Here is a 16,793-nt window from a genome sequence, read left to right on the forward strand (position 1 = left end):
GGTGCGGCCCTCCAGCCAGTTGGCGACACATCTGACTGTGTAGGTGTCGACATGACAGTCTTCCAGTTTCTTAATGAGAACGGGGTGAGAGACTGTGTCGAAGGCCTTCCTAACGTCCAGGAAGATTAAGTCCAGTGCTACCCCTGCATCTAAGGATTTGGTGACCTGGTCATAGAAGGCCACCAGGTTGGTCTGACAGGACCTGCTGCCAATGATCCTGTGTTGGTTGCCCCTAAGCATAATCTCCCTCACTGGCCCCTCGTGGACATGTGCCAGAATAATTCTCTCAAAACGCTTGCCCAGGATCGAGGTAAGACTAACTGGCCTATAGGTTTCCAGGTCCTCCTTCCTCCCCTTTTTTGAAGATGGGAACCACATTGTCCCTCTTCCAGTCCTCTGACACCACACCAGAGCACCATGAGTGTTGTGATGTTTAATGTTTAGTATTTGTTCTTCAGACAGTAAGACTCCAAACTATTACATTGTTTCCTTCCTGAGCCTGCTCAGTTGCCTGTGTTTTCACACTCAGATTCTCATGCTGGGCAAGTTAAGGATACTGATAGAACATGGCAGGAATATTGAGAATTATGGAAATGATTTCTAAATGAAGTTAAAGAAAAATAGAAGTGCTTAGCACCCTTTGAAGGCTTGGGTTTACAGAGGAAGTTGACTACTTACAATCCTTCCACTTATAATTAATCTGGTTTCCAGCTCTTATGTGAACACCTGGCTCCTACCAACTATTTAACTTCATGATGCCTATAATTACACCTATGCTGTTTGCCAAGATAAGGACCACTGTTCTGGATATTTTGGTGTTCTACTTCCTTAATCAAGTCATTGTCACATAGCTTGTTAGAAAAGCCAGATACTGATGTCTCAATAACTAGTGTGTTATGATGAAAAGTAGTTCCTGCTGTTGGAGCCTTCAGTTTTCTAGTTGAAAGCATTGGTATCTTGGTTCCTGTTTTTAGAAAATGGTATCTTTTCTTTTGGCTGGCTCATTAAAAACAGTTTTAACTTACAAAGCCAGTCCTATCTTTCAAGGTAAGCACACGCTTTAATTATTGAAATGCTAATCTACCTTAGTAGTTTCCTTCGGCAAAGTTTTCCTTTGGCATTCCTACTTCCTGTCTGTATATGCGTGTGGAATCTTTGGTAGAGTAGAAACCCTCTGAAAATCCATGGTTAATTGTTTGGAACACATGGAAATAGTTATTTCCAGAACTGTTTTGAAAATTAACACATTAATGGAAATACTGAAGTATAGAGTCTATTTCCAGAGAAGCCCTTTAGGTTTGTTTGCACTTCCAATTTTCTGTATCATGAAATACATTTCATCAACTATTAAATAGTGTCTGGGAACATACTTGCCTTGTTCTGTAAGGACCAAGCAGCACTTTTTAAATGAACCATAGATGGATAAAAATCATTGTTTTTGACAAGTCTTCAAAATATTATGTAAATTGGCTGGCACAATATCAGGAACTAAAATATCTCTTGCATGCCTTCTATTGAATTATTTCAGGGTAAAAAATATCTCCAGATGAGGCCTTAATATGTCTCAGCAGGTGGTCAACTTTGATGTAAATTAGGGCTGAAATAATTGGCTTACCATCATCATAAAACCCTGGAAACTCTCTGGTACACGAAGTAGGATAGTAGTTTTGTGATGTGGTGTTAACCCAGACCTAATGTAACAGTTGTTTAAGTAGCTGTTAAATTAATCAGTGTAACTTACCTTTAGCATCATTGCCATTTACTGGCCCCCAAGAGGCAACCAAACCTGTCCTCCTTGACATGTTTTCCACATTGTATATTTGGACTTTACCCTGTTTAATTCATTGTAAGAGACCAAATTTTTAGTAATTTGCTCTGTTACGCTTTCTAGATAGTTATTCTTACCTGCAGCCTTTTATGTCATGTCTCTTAACCAGGTTGCATTCAAATGTTCAACTGAATACTTTCCCAGATCATTATAAGCTCCCTCCTGGCCTGTTTTCTAGACTAGGCAGGGGCTTCAGGCATGCCCATATCTCTGGCAAGATACAGTTATGTACTTCTTACATTTTGCCTAAATTTTGATATCATACAGAACAGTTTTATGGCCCATCCTGGACACTGCTGCTTCTAGAGGCTTCATCCCTTCAGTGTCTGTGTTTGGAGTTGACATTAGGAGCCTGTCACCTTCTGTAGCTCTTTCCTGTGGCCCTGTCAGCCTTTTACAGGGAACAGTTAACAGCTTACCATCTGGTCTAATAAATAAAGGGCTGGCTGGCTCTAAACTCTATGATTATTAAAGTTGCCGGCTACCCTGTTGCATCCACTTTATGAATTATGGGTGGATGGTGGCAGCTCTGAGCTCCAAATCCTTCACTGTGGCCCACTTAACATTGGATTTTGCTTGGAATTTGACAATATGCAATGTGCCACCTTTTTTCTTACTAGTCCTAATAGTTTTGTTTTAATTGTAAATACAAGACTGTATTCTGCCCTTGTTTTAGAGTTGAGCAGCCTCATTTAAATCAGATGATGTATAATTGGTAATGAGAACTTGTTCAGTGAGTCTTCATCCTTTTGGAGAAGGCAAGATAAACATTAATACATCTGTGTATCTTTAAACTGTTGATGCATACCGAGTGTGTGGGTAGTCTGCAAGTGTTTTCAGATAGGCCACAGTGACACATTGTGTGAGATCTTCAACCTGCAAACCTGTTAACTGGGTTTGTAAGTTGTGTTAGTACTTGAAGTTGGTTAAGTCGGAGAAAATTGTTTGTCCCTACCATAGTCAATATTTTGACCCTCCCATTTAATGCGTGTTAGATGACATAGTACAGGTTATAGGCAGACAAGGTTATTTGGGTAAATTATGTCATTTAGTAGGCCAACTAAATAGTTGGAAAAATGTTCTTTGCAAGCTTTTGGGTACAAACACCCTTTTTCCTAGCAGTTTTTTATATCTGAAAGCTTGCAAAGAACAATTTGTCCAACTATTTAGTTGGTCTTATAAAAGTTATCATGTTTACCCAAAGAACCTTGTCTACCTATGTCCTTAGACCAACGTGGCTACAACCAACACCCCCAAAACACAGTACAGGTTAAGCATAGTTTAAGTCAGAAATAGTCAACCTGTGGCATGGGCAACCTCTGTGTAGCAGGTTGGGCAGAAAGCCCAGTGGCACATGGGCAGGGAGTAGAAAGTAGAGCAGCAGAAAGGCAGGGAGCAGAAAGCTGAGTGATGGGTTGGGCAAGGGAACAAGATTGAAGTGGCACTCAGAAAGTGTGTAGGGCTTGCTCAGCGGTACACATGCTAAAAAGATTGGCCTCCACTGGTCTAAGTTGAATTTTTCAAACAACCTTTTTGAGCTGCAAGCAAATACCTTTCATTTCAAAGTCAAGAACCTTGGAATGCGTAAGTGGGGTTGAACTGGATGGCCCTGAAGGTCCTTTCAAGCCCATGAGCTTGGAACGCTGTAAGATTAAATACCTGTAAAATGTCCTCTTTCCTACCCCCCCACCCCACTGATGCCCAGCAGATATTTATCCACAATATGCTATTTGGCTGTATATTATAAACAGCATTGGTTGAGTATATTGGATTAAGGCTTGTATTGAGCGTGGTACCAAAAGAGCCATCTGGATTCTTCTTTCAAGTGTATAAATGACCCAGAAGCTGAAGAGAGAACACAAGTATAATAATCTGTTAAACACAACATCTGCTGTGAACCATGTGTCACTATTTTTTTTCCTTAGAATATTGAAGGGACCATCTGGCTATTTACAAGGGTAACCTAATTCTGTTTGGGTTACTTTTTTATTGCCTATTTGTGTAAGGGTATGCGTGTGTGGTGGTAGTTATGTATAAGGTATTTTAAATTGAGATCTCAAACAAGTTTCATAGAAATTAAAGATGTGGGGTATGAGAAAAGAACCTCTTGCAATTCCTGTATGGTCTGCTGACTCCTCCAGTGCCCTTTTCAGGTTAGTTTTAGACTGTTGAGGAATAGTGCTTCCCTGAATAGGAAAGAACATTCCACAATCTAATACATTTTTGATTATTACACTATCAGAAATTTGCCTCACTTTCAACCTGTTGATTTTTCTTTAGCAAGGAAAAAACTCCCTAGTCCACACACCCTTCATTATGCCAGTAAGTAGTCCTGTTTTCATTCCACAAAAGCTTGAACAAGTAAAATGCACTTCAAAAGCTTCCTCATTGATTAGCCTTTATTTCATTTTATTTTATTTTCTGTTATTGTTGAGTTCCCTCTGGTTCCCAATAGTTTTCTAAGACTAAGAACCTCCAGATTGTGCATGTTAATCTAGATGCATCCATGACACATAGTAGGGTCGTGACCTTCTTTGTCCATGATGTGGCATCCCCAGAGATAATACTTAAACATTCAGTGCCTGTCATCTGAAAATGGTGATGTACTTAGCCACCTAAGTGTTCTTTCCATCTTTCCATCTGCAAAGTATAAACAAGGGCCCTTCTTCCACAGCTGAATTGCATCAGTATTAGTTTGGCTTAGGGGCTCACAAACACCCCACATAAAATTCCAGGTGGACTTTATGTATGCAGGACCAAGCTAGCTGGGGCTGAATTTTGCTGTTTTAATTAGAGCTAACACCTCTGTTCTTAAAGTGTATTTGGATTCTGCATGGCCCCAGTATTCATTACTTATATATATTTTTCTTTTACATCTCACTGAAAAGATAGTATTCTCATTAATTTCTTTCTCAGTGACAAGTTGGGGCTTTAGAGTATTTGAAAGGAAAAGGATTTAATTATAAAACTGCCTGTGCCACATCCTCCAGCATCCCAGGTGTTTGATCATCTGAGCGTTGGGCCTGTTTAACATGAGAGAGATGCCAGGAGAATGTGATGTTTATAAGGCATCTAAATGAGAGCTGGGCTTTGGCTAGGCAAGTGAATTTGAGGAAACTAGTTCCTTTCTAATCTGCTGCAATGACAGCTGCTTTTCAGAGAGAACAGCTAGTGTTCAAACAGTAGCAGTTTTGATTTACTGACAGCTTTTGCTTTTGTACCAATATTAAGTTTGGCAGTGGTGCCAAAACAATACCATCTCCAGATTGTTTTTAATCTTTGTCTTGAATACAGCTGGGCTATTACTGATGGAAAAAATAAGGATTCTGATTTAAAGCTGACTTGTATTTGGCCCCTCTGAGTGGATGACCCATCACTCATTTTGAGTTAACACTTGATAGAGATGCTGTGATTTCCCCCCCCCACACTTCTTCTCCAACTTCTTTTTTTTCCCCCATTGGTATATTAGAAACCTGCATTGTTGCTAACAGTTGCATCTCTTGCAGGATGATGTGAGGCAGAGAGTTCACCTCAACACGTTTGGCTTCTTCAAGGATGGTTTAATGAAGGTCAATGTCAGCAGTCTTTCACTGAAAGGGCCTAAAGCCCTTGAAGACAAAAACAACCTAGCAGTAAGTGACTTGTGTGCATAATGAGACCCTTCCCCTTAATGCTAATGGAAGTAACAAGTATTAAACAAGGGTGGGAGCTCCCACTCCAGTAGTTTTCTTAAGAGAAATCTGTCACTTCTCTTTAACTGCTCAGTGTGTGCTGCTTGTGGATTGACCAAACTCTATGCTAATGCCTATACTCTGCTTTGTATAAAAAGTCTTTTAATTCAATATCTTGACTCTGATTAGGGTTCACGTCTTAATTTGGTCTTATAATGGCTGCTACTCACTACTGGGATTTAATTCATTTCAGTATGGATATCTTGGTAGAGTTATACTAGTAAATGGGTCTGTCTCTGCTCCTGGCAAGTTACCGTAACATCCTTTTTTCTTTTATGGTGTGCTCTAACTCACTTGCTCTCCATTGATCTATTTAGGAAGTAGGTATCTCATGGTTTCCTAAACAGTTCTCCACCATGGCTTTCTCAGTAGAGCTACTGTTCTTTTAAACAACATCACAAAATAGTTTGCTGTACTGGACTGATAAGTTCCCAATGCGAAGGAAAACTGCATTGGTATCTTATACCATTTTAAATATTGCATGGATTAATATTTAGGAAACTTACAGTTACTACAATGTCTGTTGATGCAAGGTGGGCTGTTAATGCAATGTCTATTGATGCAGCCTTGTTAAATATAAAATGGGACTGGTAAAAAAGGAAAAAATTCCTTATTGTTTTTATTTTTCTATACACCCAAGTCACACGATGTCCTTCAGCAAAAGGATTTTGAAAGGTAGTAAAAAAAAGTTCACAGTGGATTAAAATATGAATGATCCCCGTAGCCTCAATTTGAAGAAGCTAATGAGATGCTGAGTTGGTTGGTTGGTTTAGAATTAATTGGCTGAGTTGAAACAGTGTAGGTGCTGACAGCCTTCTTTCTTAGTTTAGCTGGATGAAGCATCAAATCCATTTGTATTAGTAAGTTCTGTACCCAATGTGGCAAATAACGTAGGCAACCCGGTGTCTCTGTTCTTCTACTCCTGGACCTCAAATGTAACTGCCTCGAAATAAACTAAGCTAGGTGGAAGTACTGTCTTCATCTATCTGGTGATTTGACTTTTGGTGCTGAAGAATTTCAGCTTTGGATTTAATGCAACAGTGACATTGAAATGCTTGTGTTTTTAGGTGGGATTCACTCTGGACCGAACGAAGAATGATGGACTCTACACTTACCTGGTAAGACTGAAGGGGTGAAGGTTCTGTATATAGACTGAAGACTAATCAGACTCTCTAAAAATTGTTCCCATGGTCAGCAGCATTCTAAGAACTGATGGAGAAGGATTACCCATTAATCTAAATTACTCTATGGGTGGTGTGATGGACTGGCCTTATCTGCTCCTTTGAGTAGGTCTCGTCCCAATTTTTTTAGCCCAACAGGCCACTTAAAGATTCTGGTATTAACAAGAGGGCAGATGTGAGATGTTTTGCTCTTGCGTTGTCAGGATGAAGAAGTGGATTACTGTATCTTGAAAAAAAAACCAGAGCAGGATGTCTCTGTTGTTCTTCTACTCCTCGACCTCAAAAATGATGTGTGAGTAAAACTCAGAAAAAGACTTCGGCGCGTGCTCTGTCTCTCATTTCTGTATATTATTTTCCACACTTATAGATCAATCTAGCAAAGTCAGCACTAGCTGGAAAATATAGGAAAACTATTCTGCCTGTATTGCCATTTTTACTGCAAGCATGCATGACATTAGAGAAGCCAAGGGGAACTGATAACATTTTGTGATCTGCTTCAGTCCTACTGTCAAGTACTATCTTAAACCCCCCTCCCCCCCACTGTCTCTCCTGAATAGAAAGTATTGCTTTAATGGTTAGAAGCAATAGAACCTGGATTCTTAGGTTCTATTCCCAACGCTGTCACTTGCTCAATAAAAAAAAAAACAGTTCTCACTTAACTTTATTTAAAATCCTGTTTCAGTTGCCCCTTTTCTATATGAATCAGATATGTACCTACTACTGAATGGTTAAGACATGATACTTCTAACATGGTGTTAAGACATAATACTTATAACATATTTTGAGATGCTTGTAGCAAATGTATCTTGTAATGCAAGTATTCCTTTCCCTGTTTCCGTGTGCCGCTGCCCACTCTCCACAATTGTTCAAATTAAAATTGTATTCTGTATGAAAGACTTCACTGTTATTAGTTGTAACATCTAAAACTATCAAAACTGAAGAAATTATTTCACTGTTCACCTGCTGTAACTCTTCAGGGCCCCTTTTATTGGCGGGTTCACTTCATGTCTCATGGTAACAGTTTTGGGTTAGTCTTTGGTCTGCTCACTCTAAATAACACAGGAAATTTGTTAATATGTTTTAAAGAATTCAGGAGCTACTGTTTCAGAGGAAGTTGTCTTCAAAGCCATCTTAGTGGGTAGTTGTCTCGAGTGTGTCCCCTGAGTTGAATGTTACTCTCTTCCCTGCTTTTAGTCCAAATGCCACCCAGCTTCTTTATCCATTCTTTTTACTGTGTTAGGCAGTCTGTTTTCCTGTGCACAACTATGCCTAATAGTCTGCTGCTGACTGTCCCATTTGCTGTCTTACATACAAGACCCCTCTTGTTTGTTTTAGTGTGAAAGTAAGGTTCTCTCCAGAAGCTGCTGCTCAGTTGCCTAAAATTTTCTTCACGCCAGAAGGGAATACTTCTGAGGCTACTAAGACTTCAGAACAAGCCAGTGACTCTGAGCATGCCGTTGGAGAGAGCAGCCAGAATCCTGAAAACCAAGGTGAGCCTGTCCAAACAAAGTAGGCTGTGCTGCCACTGCCAGCATTTCTATTCCATGCACATGCAGCCCTTTGCAGCCATTGGCCATGACAAAGTCACTTAATCCTGTAGTTGTCCAGCCAGGCCCCAGTGCTAGCTGTAGGTTCCTGTGTAGGAACCTTTCTGGTTAAGGTGCTGGAATCTTTCATCTGATGGATGAAAACATGTTGCTGTAGAGTCCAAACTCTGGTGAAACTGCTAATTAATTCTGTCCCCTTGTATTTGCTATTGCGATTCAGACTATCTGGTTTCTGCCACAGTGATGTCAAGCAATGGTCTTTATTGGCCACTCTGAGGCTTTGTACATCAGCACGGTATATGTGAGACCCTTTCTTGCTTTCTTAGTTTTGTCGTTGTTAATGAGCCCCCTTTGACATTCTGGGTCTCCCTTAAGCTTGGCCCAAGGGATGGGGCAGCTGGAAATCCTGTCAAATTGCTCTTGTAAAAAGAGAGAGCTGCTTTTGACTCTCAATTTATGAAGTAGGAGGGTTTGATGATTCAGCAGTAGTCCTGTATAGGTAGTGAACATACTTCCCTTCCCTGCCCCTCACCCCACACAAAGAATTAAAAAAATATGCCACAGTCTTGATCTTCCTATGCATTTTCTGATGAGAATGTATAATCTGGGCTCAACTTTCTCTTTGAAATTAATGGGACCTAATTCTAATTTGATTTGCCAGTCATATATCCCCTTTGAGGCAATACTTGGCACACTAGCTTCTACACTTACCCATCTCAGCATCATTTATGTGCTTAAGCCTGTGACTGTGTTGTTCAACAGAACATTGTGCCTCTGGAATCCAATGATGTCATTTTCACAGCATTGGGACTAAGTAGATGCCTAGTCTGTGCCACTCATTAGCAATGCAGCAGCAACCACTCTTAGGCACTAAAGCTATATGTGCCTCTGAGTTGATTCCCAGCAGTGGTGGCTGTAACTGGTAGTACCTGCTGTGATGAGATTCCCTGTAAACAGCCTATGGTATTCTGTCTGTGGGCAGGCAAAAAAGAAAAAAATGCTTAAGGCTAGTCTTAGTGGATTGAAGTGGCTGCCTGGCTGTAGTATTCTCAAGCTTCAGCTTCACTCTACCATTTTTTTTTTTTCCAATTCTTACTCTACTAATCACAGCTGCTGTAAAGTTGCTCATACGTTCTGTTCAAGTGGGACTGAGGACTCTGTTATGTTCCATCAAAGCATATCCGTTAACTCTAGACTATAAATGGAAGTTGCATTTGTTGGGGGAAAGGCCTCAACCTTGGTCTAGTACAGGGGTGGGCCGGATGCGGCCCGCCAGGCCATTCTATCCGGTCTGCAGGGCTCCTAAAAATTTAGAAAATTAATATTTATCTGCCCCTGGCTGCCTATCATTTGGCCCTCAATTGCTTGCCAAAACTCAGTAAGCAGCCCTCCGCCCAAAATAATTGCCCGCCCCTGGCTAGTGGGTAACTTCTGATCATTTACTGGGACGTAGTCTAGGGACATTGCAGCTGAAACTGTGACCCCTTGAGTAGTATTCCTTGGGAGGTATGCGACTGTGGGAAATCCATCACTGCTTCAGTCCTGAATTAATAAAAGTGCTTGAGGAGGAGACTTTCCTCTTACAATTAAAGTCCACTTGAGAACTGACAGGCAGACCAGCAGGAGAGCCTAGAAGTCATCAGTATATTTGCCAGGCAGAAATAGAAAGTAGTGCAGTACGTGAGAGTGTTTTAACGCAAACAGTGTCTGAATTTGTTCTGCTTCTTTCTCTCTAGGCAAAAAGCTCAAACGAAGTACAACAGCAGCTCAGGTAAGAGAAACATTAGTAGACCTTTGGGATAAGCTAAAGGGAAAGGGGTGGGCCATCTTCCAGACACAAGTTGTAGTAAAAAATAAGAATGTTTTTAGACTGATGTAGGATAGAAGCAATGTAATATGTACACCAGGGGTTTCCAAAGTTTTTTATGCCATGGCCCAGCAGTCACAGCTGACTGTGGCTGGAATTTCTGGCAGGAAGACAGGTAAAGATACCCCCACCCCCCAGACAGGGAGGCAGGTGCGCCAAACCCTGCACTGCCACGGGCCCTGTGGAAGGAGCCGTTGCCTTTCTGCCCTGTTCTGGGGAGCCGCAGTTTGATGGTCCGCAGCCACTTCCAATTTGGCAGCCAGCTGTACTGCAGACTGGCAGCCAACCTGCCATGGCCCAGTACTGGGCCACAGCCCGGGGACTGGGACCTCCTGATCTACACATTTAGAAAGACATGGTATATAACATAATTCATTGCAATGTTTATCTGTTTAAACAAAATTGTAACTGGCTCTCTATTCTTCTTCTACCAGAACATAATAGAACAAGTACACCCTATTCATAATGATAAAGGAACGGTTTCATTCCAGGTATGTTTTCAGTCGGCACCTCATTCTGAAAATGTAAAAGGACTATCTTTCTCTCTTGCTAAAAAATGTAAGTCTGCTGCTCTGTTACAAGACCTTGTTTGTGCTGCTTTCTTAAGAGTAGGATCTGGAAAGTTCATTCTTTATGGGATGTAGGTGTAGAAGCTGGTTTTGTAAACCAGCACTTGCTCTTCTGATCTGGGTCTCCCATGCTATTTCATTTGCTAGGCAGAAGGTAATAAAACTTGCTCTGTGTAATTAGAGGCTTAAAAATATAGAGAACTTTAATGAAAATAGCTATGGTTTGTCTTTGTAACAAAAAATTTAGGTGGCAGCTGTTGTTAAGGGAGACCAAATTAACACATTTGGCTAACCTCAATGCTGTTTTTGACTTGTTTTTGTCTAAAAAACTAAATGCTATCAACTGTTGGTGGGAAAAGGTGTTTTGGGAGGTGGATGAGTTCATGTAGCCTCAAGGTTGATCCTGTCTCTCTGCCCTAATCTTTTGAATATTCATTATGTGACGTTGTATCATATGAGGAAAAAGTAAAGTAAAACTGATTCCTTTAGTTGGTGGGTCTGAATTTAAGAGCACATCATGAAGGAGCTTAGTACATTGTTGATGCATCTGAAGTACTTTGACACTATTAATGGTATCTTTCTGATATACAGTGAGTTTTGTGCAAAGGGGAGATCTGACCCTAAATGACTGCAAGTACGTTTCACGCTTCAATAGAGAGTGTTAACACCAGAGCAGTTCTGTTCTTTCTTACAAACCTGCTGATTCTCTCTGTTCTTATTTTCAGTTTAATTTTAGCATCAGCTCTGATGACCAAGAAGGTCTCTACAACCTTTATTTCTACAAGTGTGTTGGCAATGATATGCAGACCAATGATCGGCTCCTGTTTAGCCTTGATGTGAGTATTGCTTGTAACATACACGAGAGCTAATGCATTCACTTAATTAACAGCATCAAGTGATGAAAACATGCTACTCCAGCATAGGAGCATCAGCTTTTGGTTCAAAGCAGGTGAATGTGCAGGGAGCATCTTTAAAAATAAATAAATAAATAAATAAATAAAAAATCCTCGATTGTACTGTTCAGCACAGACATCATTGAAGGAAGTATCTGTGACATCAGGTATGTTACAGCAGGAAGAAATTCAGTGCCAGAAGAAGCAGATGAAAATATAAAAACTTTGAGGGTTGGGTGTAGTCTTTAGAACTGTGATGTGCTGTGGCAATAATTCATTCAAAATTGCTGTTAATACCTCTTTTTTTCTTTATGTAATTGTGGATTGTGGTTTGAACAGGTGGGGTCTTGCAGTTGAGCTCAAACTCTAAAGTTCTCTCCTTGTACAAAACAGTGGTTTAGGAAATTTATACTCTACCTTCCTGACTCTACCTTATACATATAGCTGCTGCATACCAGTGAGGTGATTCCTGCGTGCAAAGTGCTCTGGGATTCTTCAGGGTGAAAAGCTTTATCATGGCAGGGGGAGGAGGCAAGAGAATCTTTACTTCTGTTGCCAATGCCACTTTAGGAATATGAATTGTAAACTAGTACTCTGTGATCAGAAACTCCAATAATTAGCTTCATGGTGGTGATCAAAATCTCATTCAGCTATAGACCCTATCATTTCTTTGTATCCGTTCAGATAGAGATCACTGAAAAGAATCCTGAAAGTTATCTCTCAGCAGATGAGATTCCACTTCCAAAGCTTTACATTTCTATGGCGCTCTTCTTCTTCCTTTCTGGGACTGTGTGGATCCATGTTCTCCGTAAGCGCAGGTAAACAAACTCCTTCTCTGCAGTGCAAGGGCAAATAAGAACAAGGTAGACTGAGAAACTGTTTGCTTTGTTTCCTGCCCCTCTTCCTCCTCTGCACTCCATCCAAATGCACTTGATGCAGCCTTTTATGTATTACAATAAGACAGCTTTGTGGTTTTAAAGTCTTGCCCATTTGAGTGCAACAGCGTCTAGATAAATATGAGTTTGTGGGGGGGATTCCTAATGGCCCTTTGACTTGCTAATTGGAGCTTTTTTTTTTTTTTTTTTTTTGAAAGAACAACTTGAGGAGGATATCCTTTAGCTAAACCATTCTCTAGAGGTCACGCTTCAGGTTCTAAAATTCCAAAAGTGAGGAAGTAGCCATAATACTGAAGGAGGAGTGGAATCTAAAAGGCTTATTCTTTATTTTAATGTATTATTTGCCGCAGATCTGAAATGCATATCCACTATCCTTGTGGTTAAATCCTTTGGCTGTGTGTGGGTTAACAAAAAACCTGTCATTATGAAGGAGAGAGAATAATTAGATCTTGTAATGGTGGTCATGAGCAGGGATCCGGGTTTTCCATTTGCTGTGAAAAAACTTGGATTTTCTATTTAAAGAAGAAAAACACAGATTTTTGGGGTTTTTTAAATCAGAGAATTAGTGAGGTTTTTAGTTGGAAAATTTGTGATTTTTAAACAGAGAAAACCAGGATCCCTGTTCATAAGTAAAAGGTCCAAAGCTTCCTTATTTGAGGCATGTGCTGATGGTTAGAATACAGGTTCAGGAATATAATTAGAAGTTTTAAGCTTCTTGGTTTTTCAGTGACTTGCTTAGTGAAACTGGCAGAGGCACTTTGCTTCTCAGCCTCAGCTTGCAATGCTGCAGTGTGAAGATAATGATTTGCTAATTCTTTTAGGGATATAATGTGGATAATTAGCAATTTAATGGCTTCAAAATGAAAAGAACTAAATTTGTTAGACATGTGAATAATACATGATGCCCACCACTTGGAGCAGGCTTGTTGGGTTAAGGCTTGTGCGCCTGCTAGACCAGATGCACAATGAAACTACACTTGGTATTAGTGAAACAGAGTGTCTGTTTCATAGCCATTGTTTCAGCTACGTCTTTCCCATGGGGTCCATGAGGATGGCAAATTATAGCTCTCTACCAGATATAAATGGCTGCATGTGTTGGGGATCTGTGTAAGCTAACTTAAATTTCTTAAAGTTAATTCTGATCCTTATTCAAGGGCTCTATTTAAGATGGTATTGCTGCAGAAGTACATACTGCATATAAATATTGAAACTATCCAGTTAAAGGGCTCTGTAGACTATTGCTTAACTTCAGAATAAATAAAATCGTGCCATAATTTTAACTTAAATAGTAATGTCAGGGTGTAGCAGTTCTTGGGGTTTATATAGGATACTGTTCTCAAATGGATGTTTCCTTAACATTCCTGTAGGAGCTCTTACTTCATGCCATTTTGTCTCCTTTTGACAGGAATGATGTGTTTAAGATTCACTGGCTAATGGCAGCTCTCCCTTTTACAAAGTCTCTGTCTTTAGTGTTCCATGCGGTATGTATAATATGTCCTCTTGGAGTTTGTGGGGCAGGAATGGATGATGGGGAAGTGGAAGAGAAGTATGTGGGAAATGGAACAAATGAGCCAGGGTAAGTTGTATCAGAGGAAACGGAGCATGTATATTTATATTGCCTTTCCTAATGAGAGATTTCAAAGCACTTCCCAAACTGTTTATATAGGGCTCATTTCTCTCACCACTGAAATGCACATGTTCAGAGTTGCAACCTAAAAGTCCTGTACTAATACTGCAATGCAGTGTTCCTTAGAAGGGCAGTGAATATAGATTCTGTCAATTAAACATCTTAAAGAAGTTAAATTTAATCAGGGCATATAACTAATGTAATTGTTCTTGAAAATGGTTCTTTGGGAACTTCAAAATCATAATTGGCAGAGCTGTCAGCCTGGCACAGATGTGTATACTTTAAAGGCTCTGCAAGTGAAGAGTGCTGCCTAATGAATCAGTCCACTTTTGTGGAAGTCTGGGTTTTCCATCAAGTCCTAATAAAGCTTGATTTATAATAGAACTGATGATCACAGCCCAATGTGATGTGACAATAAGCTAGGGTAGAGCAAATTCCGTGAATTCTAAAGCTTCAGCCATCTGTGTCTGTTTTGGAATTTTAGGCCAAAGGACTTCTTTAGCTTCATGGCTGTGGTGTAAACATTGACAGGCGAACTTGAATTTCTTGGTTTTATATACATTCTTCAGGACCATTTCTCTAGAAATCCATATTTGTATCTCAATTTGTCATAGCAGATCTAAAATTAGAAGTCTTAAGTCGTGGAATATCTTTAAAATCCTAGTAATACAAAGAACTCTGTTTGGATGTTGCCTTCCTGTTGGAAGGATCTTATTAATGAGGACAAACACCTAATGTCTCTGGCACTAGGTTCAAGTAGTTCAACTCCAGGCAAGGCAAGAAAAGTCTCTATTAGGTTAATGCAATTTAACTGTAGTAACTAGTAAAATGCCAAGTATCTCAAATGCAAGCGGTTTTGTTAAATATAGGCAAGGGCTGGATGTGACAAATGGGCACCATCTAGATTAGTTTTACTAGGTTAGTCTAAAACCTGTACAAATTGGCAGCCCATCTGTAGTATCCTTCAGGGGGATACCACAGATGTGAATCCTGCACAAATTGCTGTTAGCATTCTAGTCAAGTTGAAATGGCCATTGCAAATGAAATGCGTGTTCTAGTAGGGGTTGAGATTCTGCTGAAGGAGATTTATGAAGTGACATCTTGTACCCTTTTGCTTCTAGATTGACTACCACTACATCTCCTCTCAGGGATTTCCCATCGAAGGCTGGGCTGTTGTCTATTACATCACACACTTGTAAGTATGCTAGAGGCTGACAACAGAGTCCTCGTGTTCACTTGAGTAAGAATTGTCTTGTGAGCAGTTGCTGTAACATACCTCCAGTAAAGCCTTACTTGTGTCTGTATTACAAGTTAATTTTTTCCTTTAGGTCTGTGTTGTGTTGCTACTTCTAATTAAACTGGGGATTTTTCTGTTCAGGTCCTCCTGCAGGATCTTTAAGTCAAGTGAGTTCAATATGGCACAGCCCAAATAAATTCACTTATTTTCAGTTGCCAAGCTCTGGAGCTGAACCCATCCAGTTCTGAAGAACACTAAAGTGATTTTTAACACTTAAAAATAAGGCAGCATTTCAAATGTAAACTACAGTATTGTCTGTCTGGGACTTCACACAAATGGTTCCAGTCTTTACCGGGGGGTGTGGAATGCTACAAAAGAAGCAAAGTGAAATGAATAATTTGCTTCTCACTTCTAGTCCTGGTTTGAAAGAGGTAAGAACATTTGGCTCATGACAGTTGCTGTTCTGGACTTCAAAGAGAGGGACTGTCAGGAATCTTTTTGCACAGGACAATCCCTAGTAACTATTATTAGGTGTGTGACCTATTTGATGCTATAATGTAAGTTGGTGCTAGGTTTGAGAAAATGATGCAGTATGCACTTAATGATGAAAATTCTTGTTCTGAAACTGATTGTAAAATTTTAATCTGGAAAGACTATATGAAATTAGTTCTAGCTTAAATTTCCTGGCAAAATGATATGCGTGAAAGGAGCCAGCCGAGAACCTTAACTTGTTTACTGCCCTTCCCTGCTTTTGTACATTTTATTTGTGTTAGAACTGCTAACAAAGTAGTCATATACGTTTCCCCCACTATCAGATTGTTTTTTGTAAATTATCATTGAACTGATGGTAGCAATTTTAGAGGGAACTGTATCTTAATGTTAATGAGTCTGTCTGCTTTAATTTGATAGGGTACTAATGTGACACTTATGTCAGAGCTCTAATTATTTTGAAAACTACCAGAAATCTGAAATTTCCTCTCTTTCAGTAACAGATCAATTGATTAGAATAGTGTAAGCCATCTTACTGAGTTTTCATCCTCTAGCAGCTTAAGTCAGACCAACCTGGTGGCCTTTTACGACCAGGTCACTAAATCACTGGATGCAGGGGTGGCAGTGGATATAGTTTTCCTGGACTTCAGGAAGGCTTTTGACACTGTCTCTCACCCCATTTTCATTAGGAAGCTGGGGGACTGTGGCGCAGACACCCATACAGTCCAATGGGTTGCCAACTGGTTAGAGAGTCGCACCCAGAGGGTGGTAGCGGATGGGTCCTTCTCGACCTGGAAGGACGTGGGAAGTGGGGTCCCACAGGGCTCGGTCCTTGGGCCTGCACTGTTCAATATCTTCATCAGTGATTTGGACGAGGGGGTGCAAAGCACCCTGTTCAAGTTTGCTGATGACACTAAGATGTGGGGGG

At 40.2% G+C, this 16,793-nt stretch overlaps 1 protein-coding gene across 3 annotated transcripts in view; it reads left to right on the forward strand.

Annotated features, from left to right (window-relative positions):
- Window positions 1-16,793, forward strand: part of GPR107 (G protein-coupled receptor 107) — a 72,487-nt gene that overhangs the window by 17,974 nt on the left and 37,720 nt on the right. For all 3 annotated transcript variants that reach the window (XM_019510669.1, XM_019510666.1, XM_019510668.1), the window contains exons 2-11: window positions 5,335-5,460; window positions 6,627-6,677; window positions 6,944-7,032; window positions 8,076-8,230; window positions 10,024-10,058; window positions 10,589-10,645; window positions 11,449-11,559; window positions 12,301-12,434; window positions 13,918-13,993; window positions 15,261-15,334. In XM_019510669.1, coding sequence (XP_019366214.1) covers window positions 5,335-5,460; window positions 6,627-6,677; window positions 6,944-7,032; window positions 8,076-8,230; window positions 10,024-10,058; window positions 10,589-10,645; window positions 11,449-11,559; window positions 12,301-12,434; window positions 13,918-13,993; window positions 15,261-15,334 — 908 coding nt within the window. The remainder of the gene's footprint in view (window positions 1-5,334; window positions 5,461-6,626; window positions 6,678-6,943; window positions 7,033-8,075; window positions 8,231-10,023; window positions 10,059-10,588; window positions 10,646-11,448; window positions 11,560-12,300; window positions 12,435-13,917; window positions 13,994-15,260; window positions 15,335-16,793) is intronic.

The sequence above is a fragment of the Gavialis gangeticus genome, unplaced genomic scaffold, assembly GCF_001723915.1.
Source record: "Gavialis gangeticus isolate Ggan-Ray unplaced genomic scaffold, GavGan_comp1, whole genome shotgun sequence".
In the NCBI taxonomy this organism is placed as follows: Eukaryota; Metazoa; Chordata; order Crocodylia; family Gavialidae; genus Gavialis; species Gavialis gangeticus.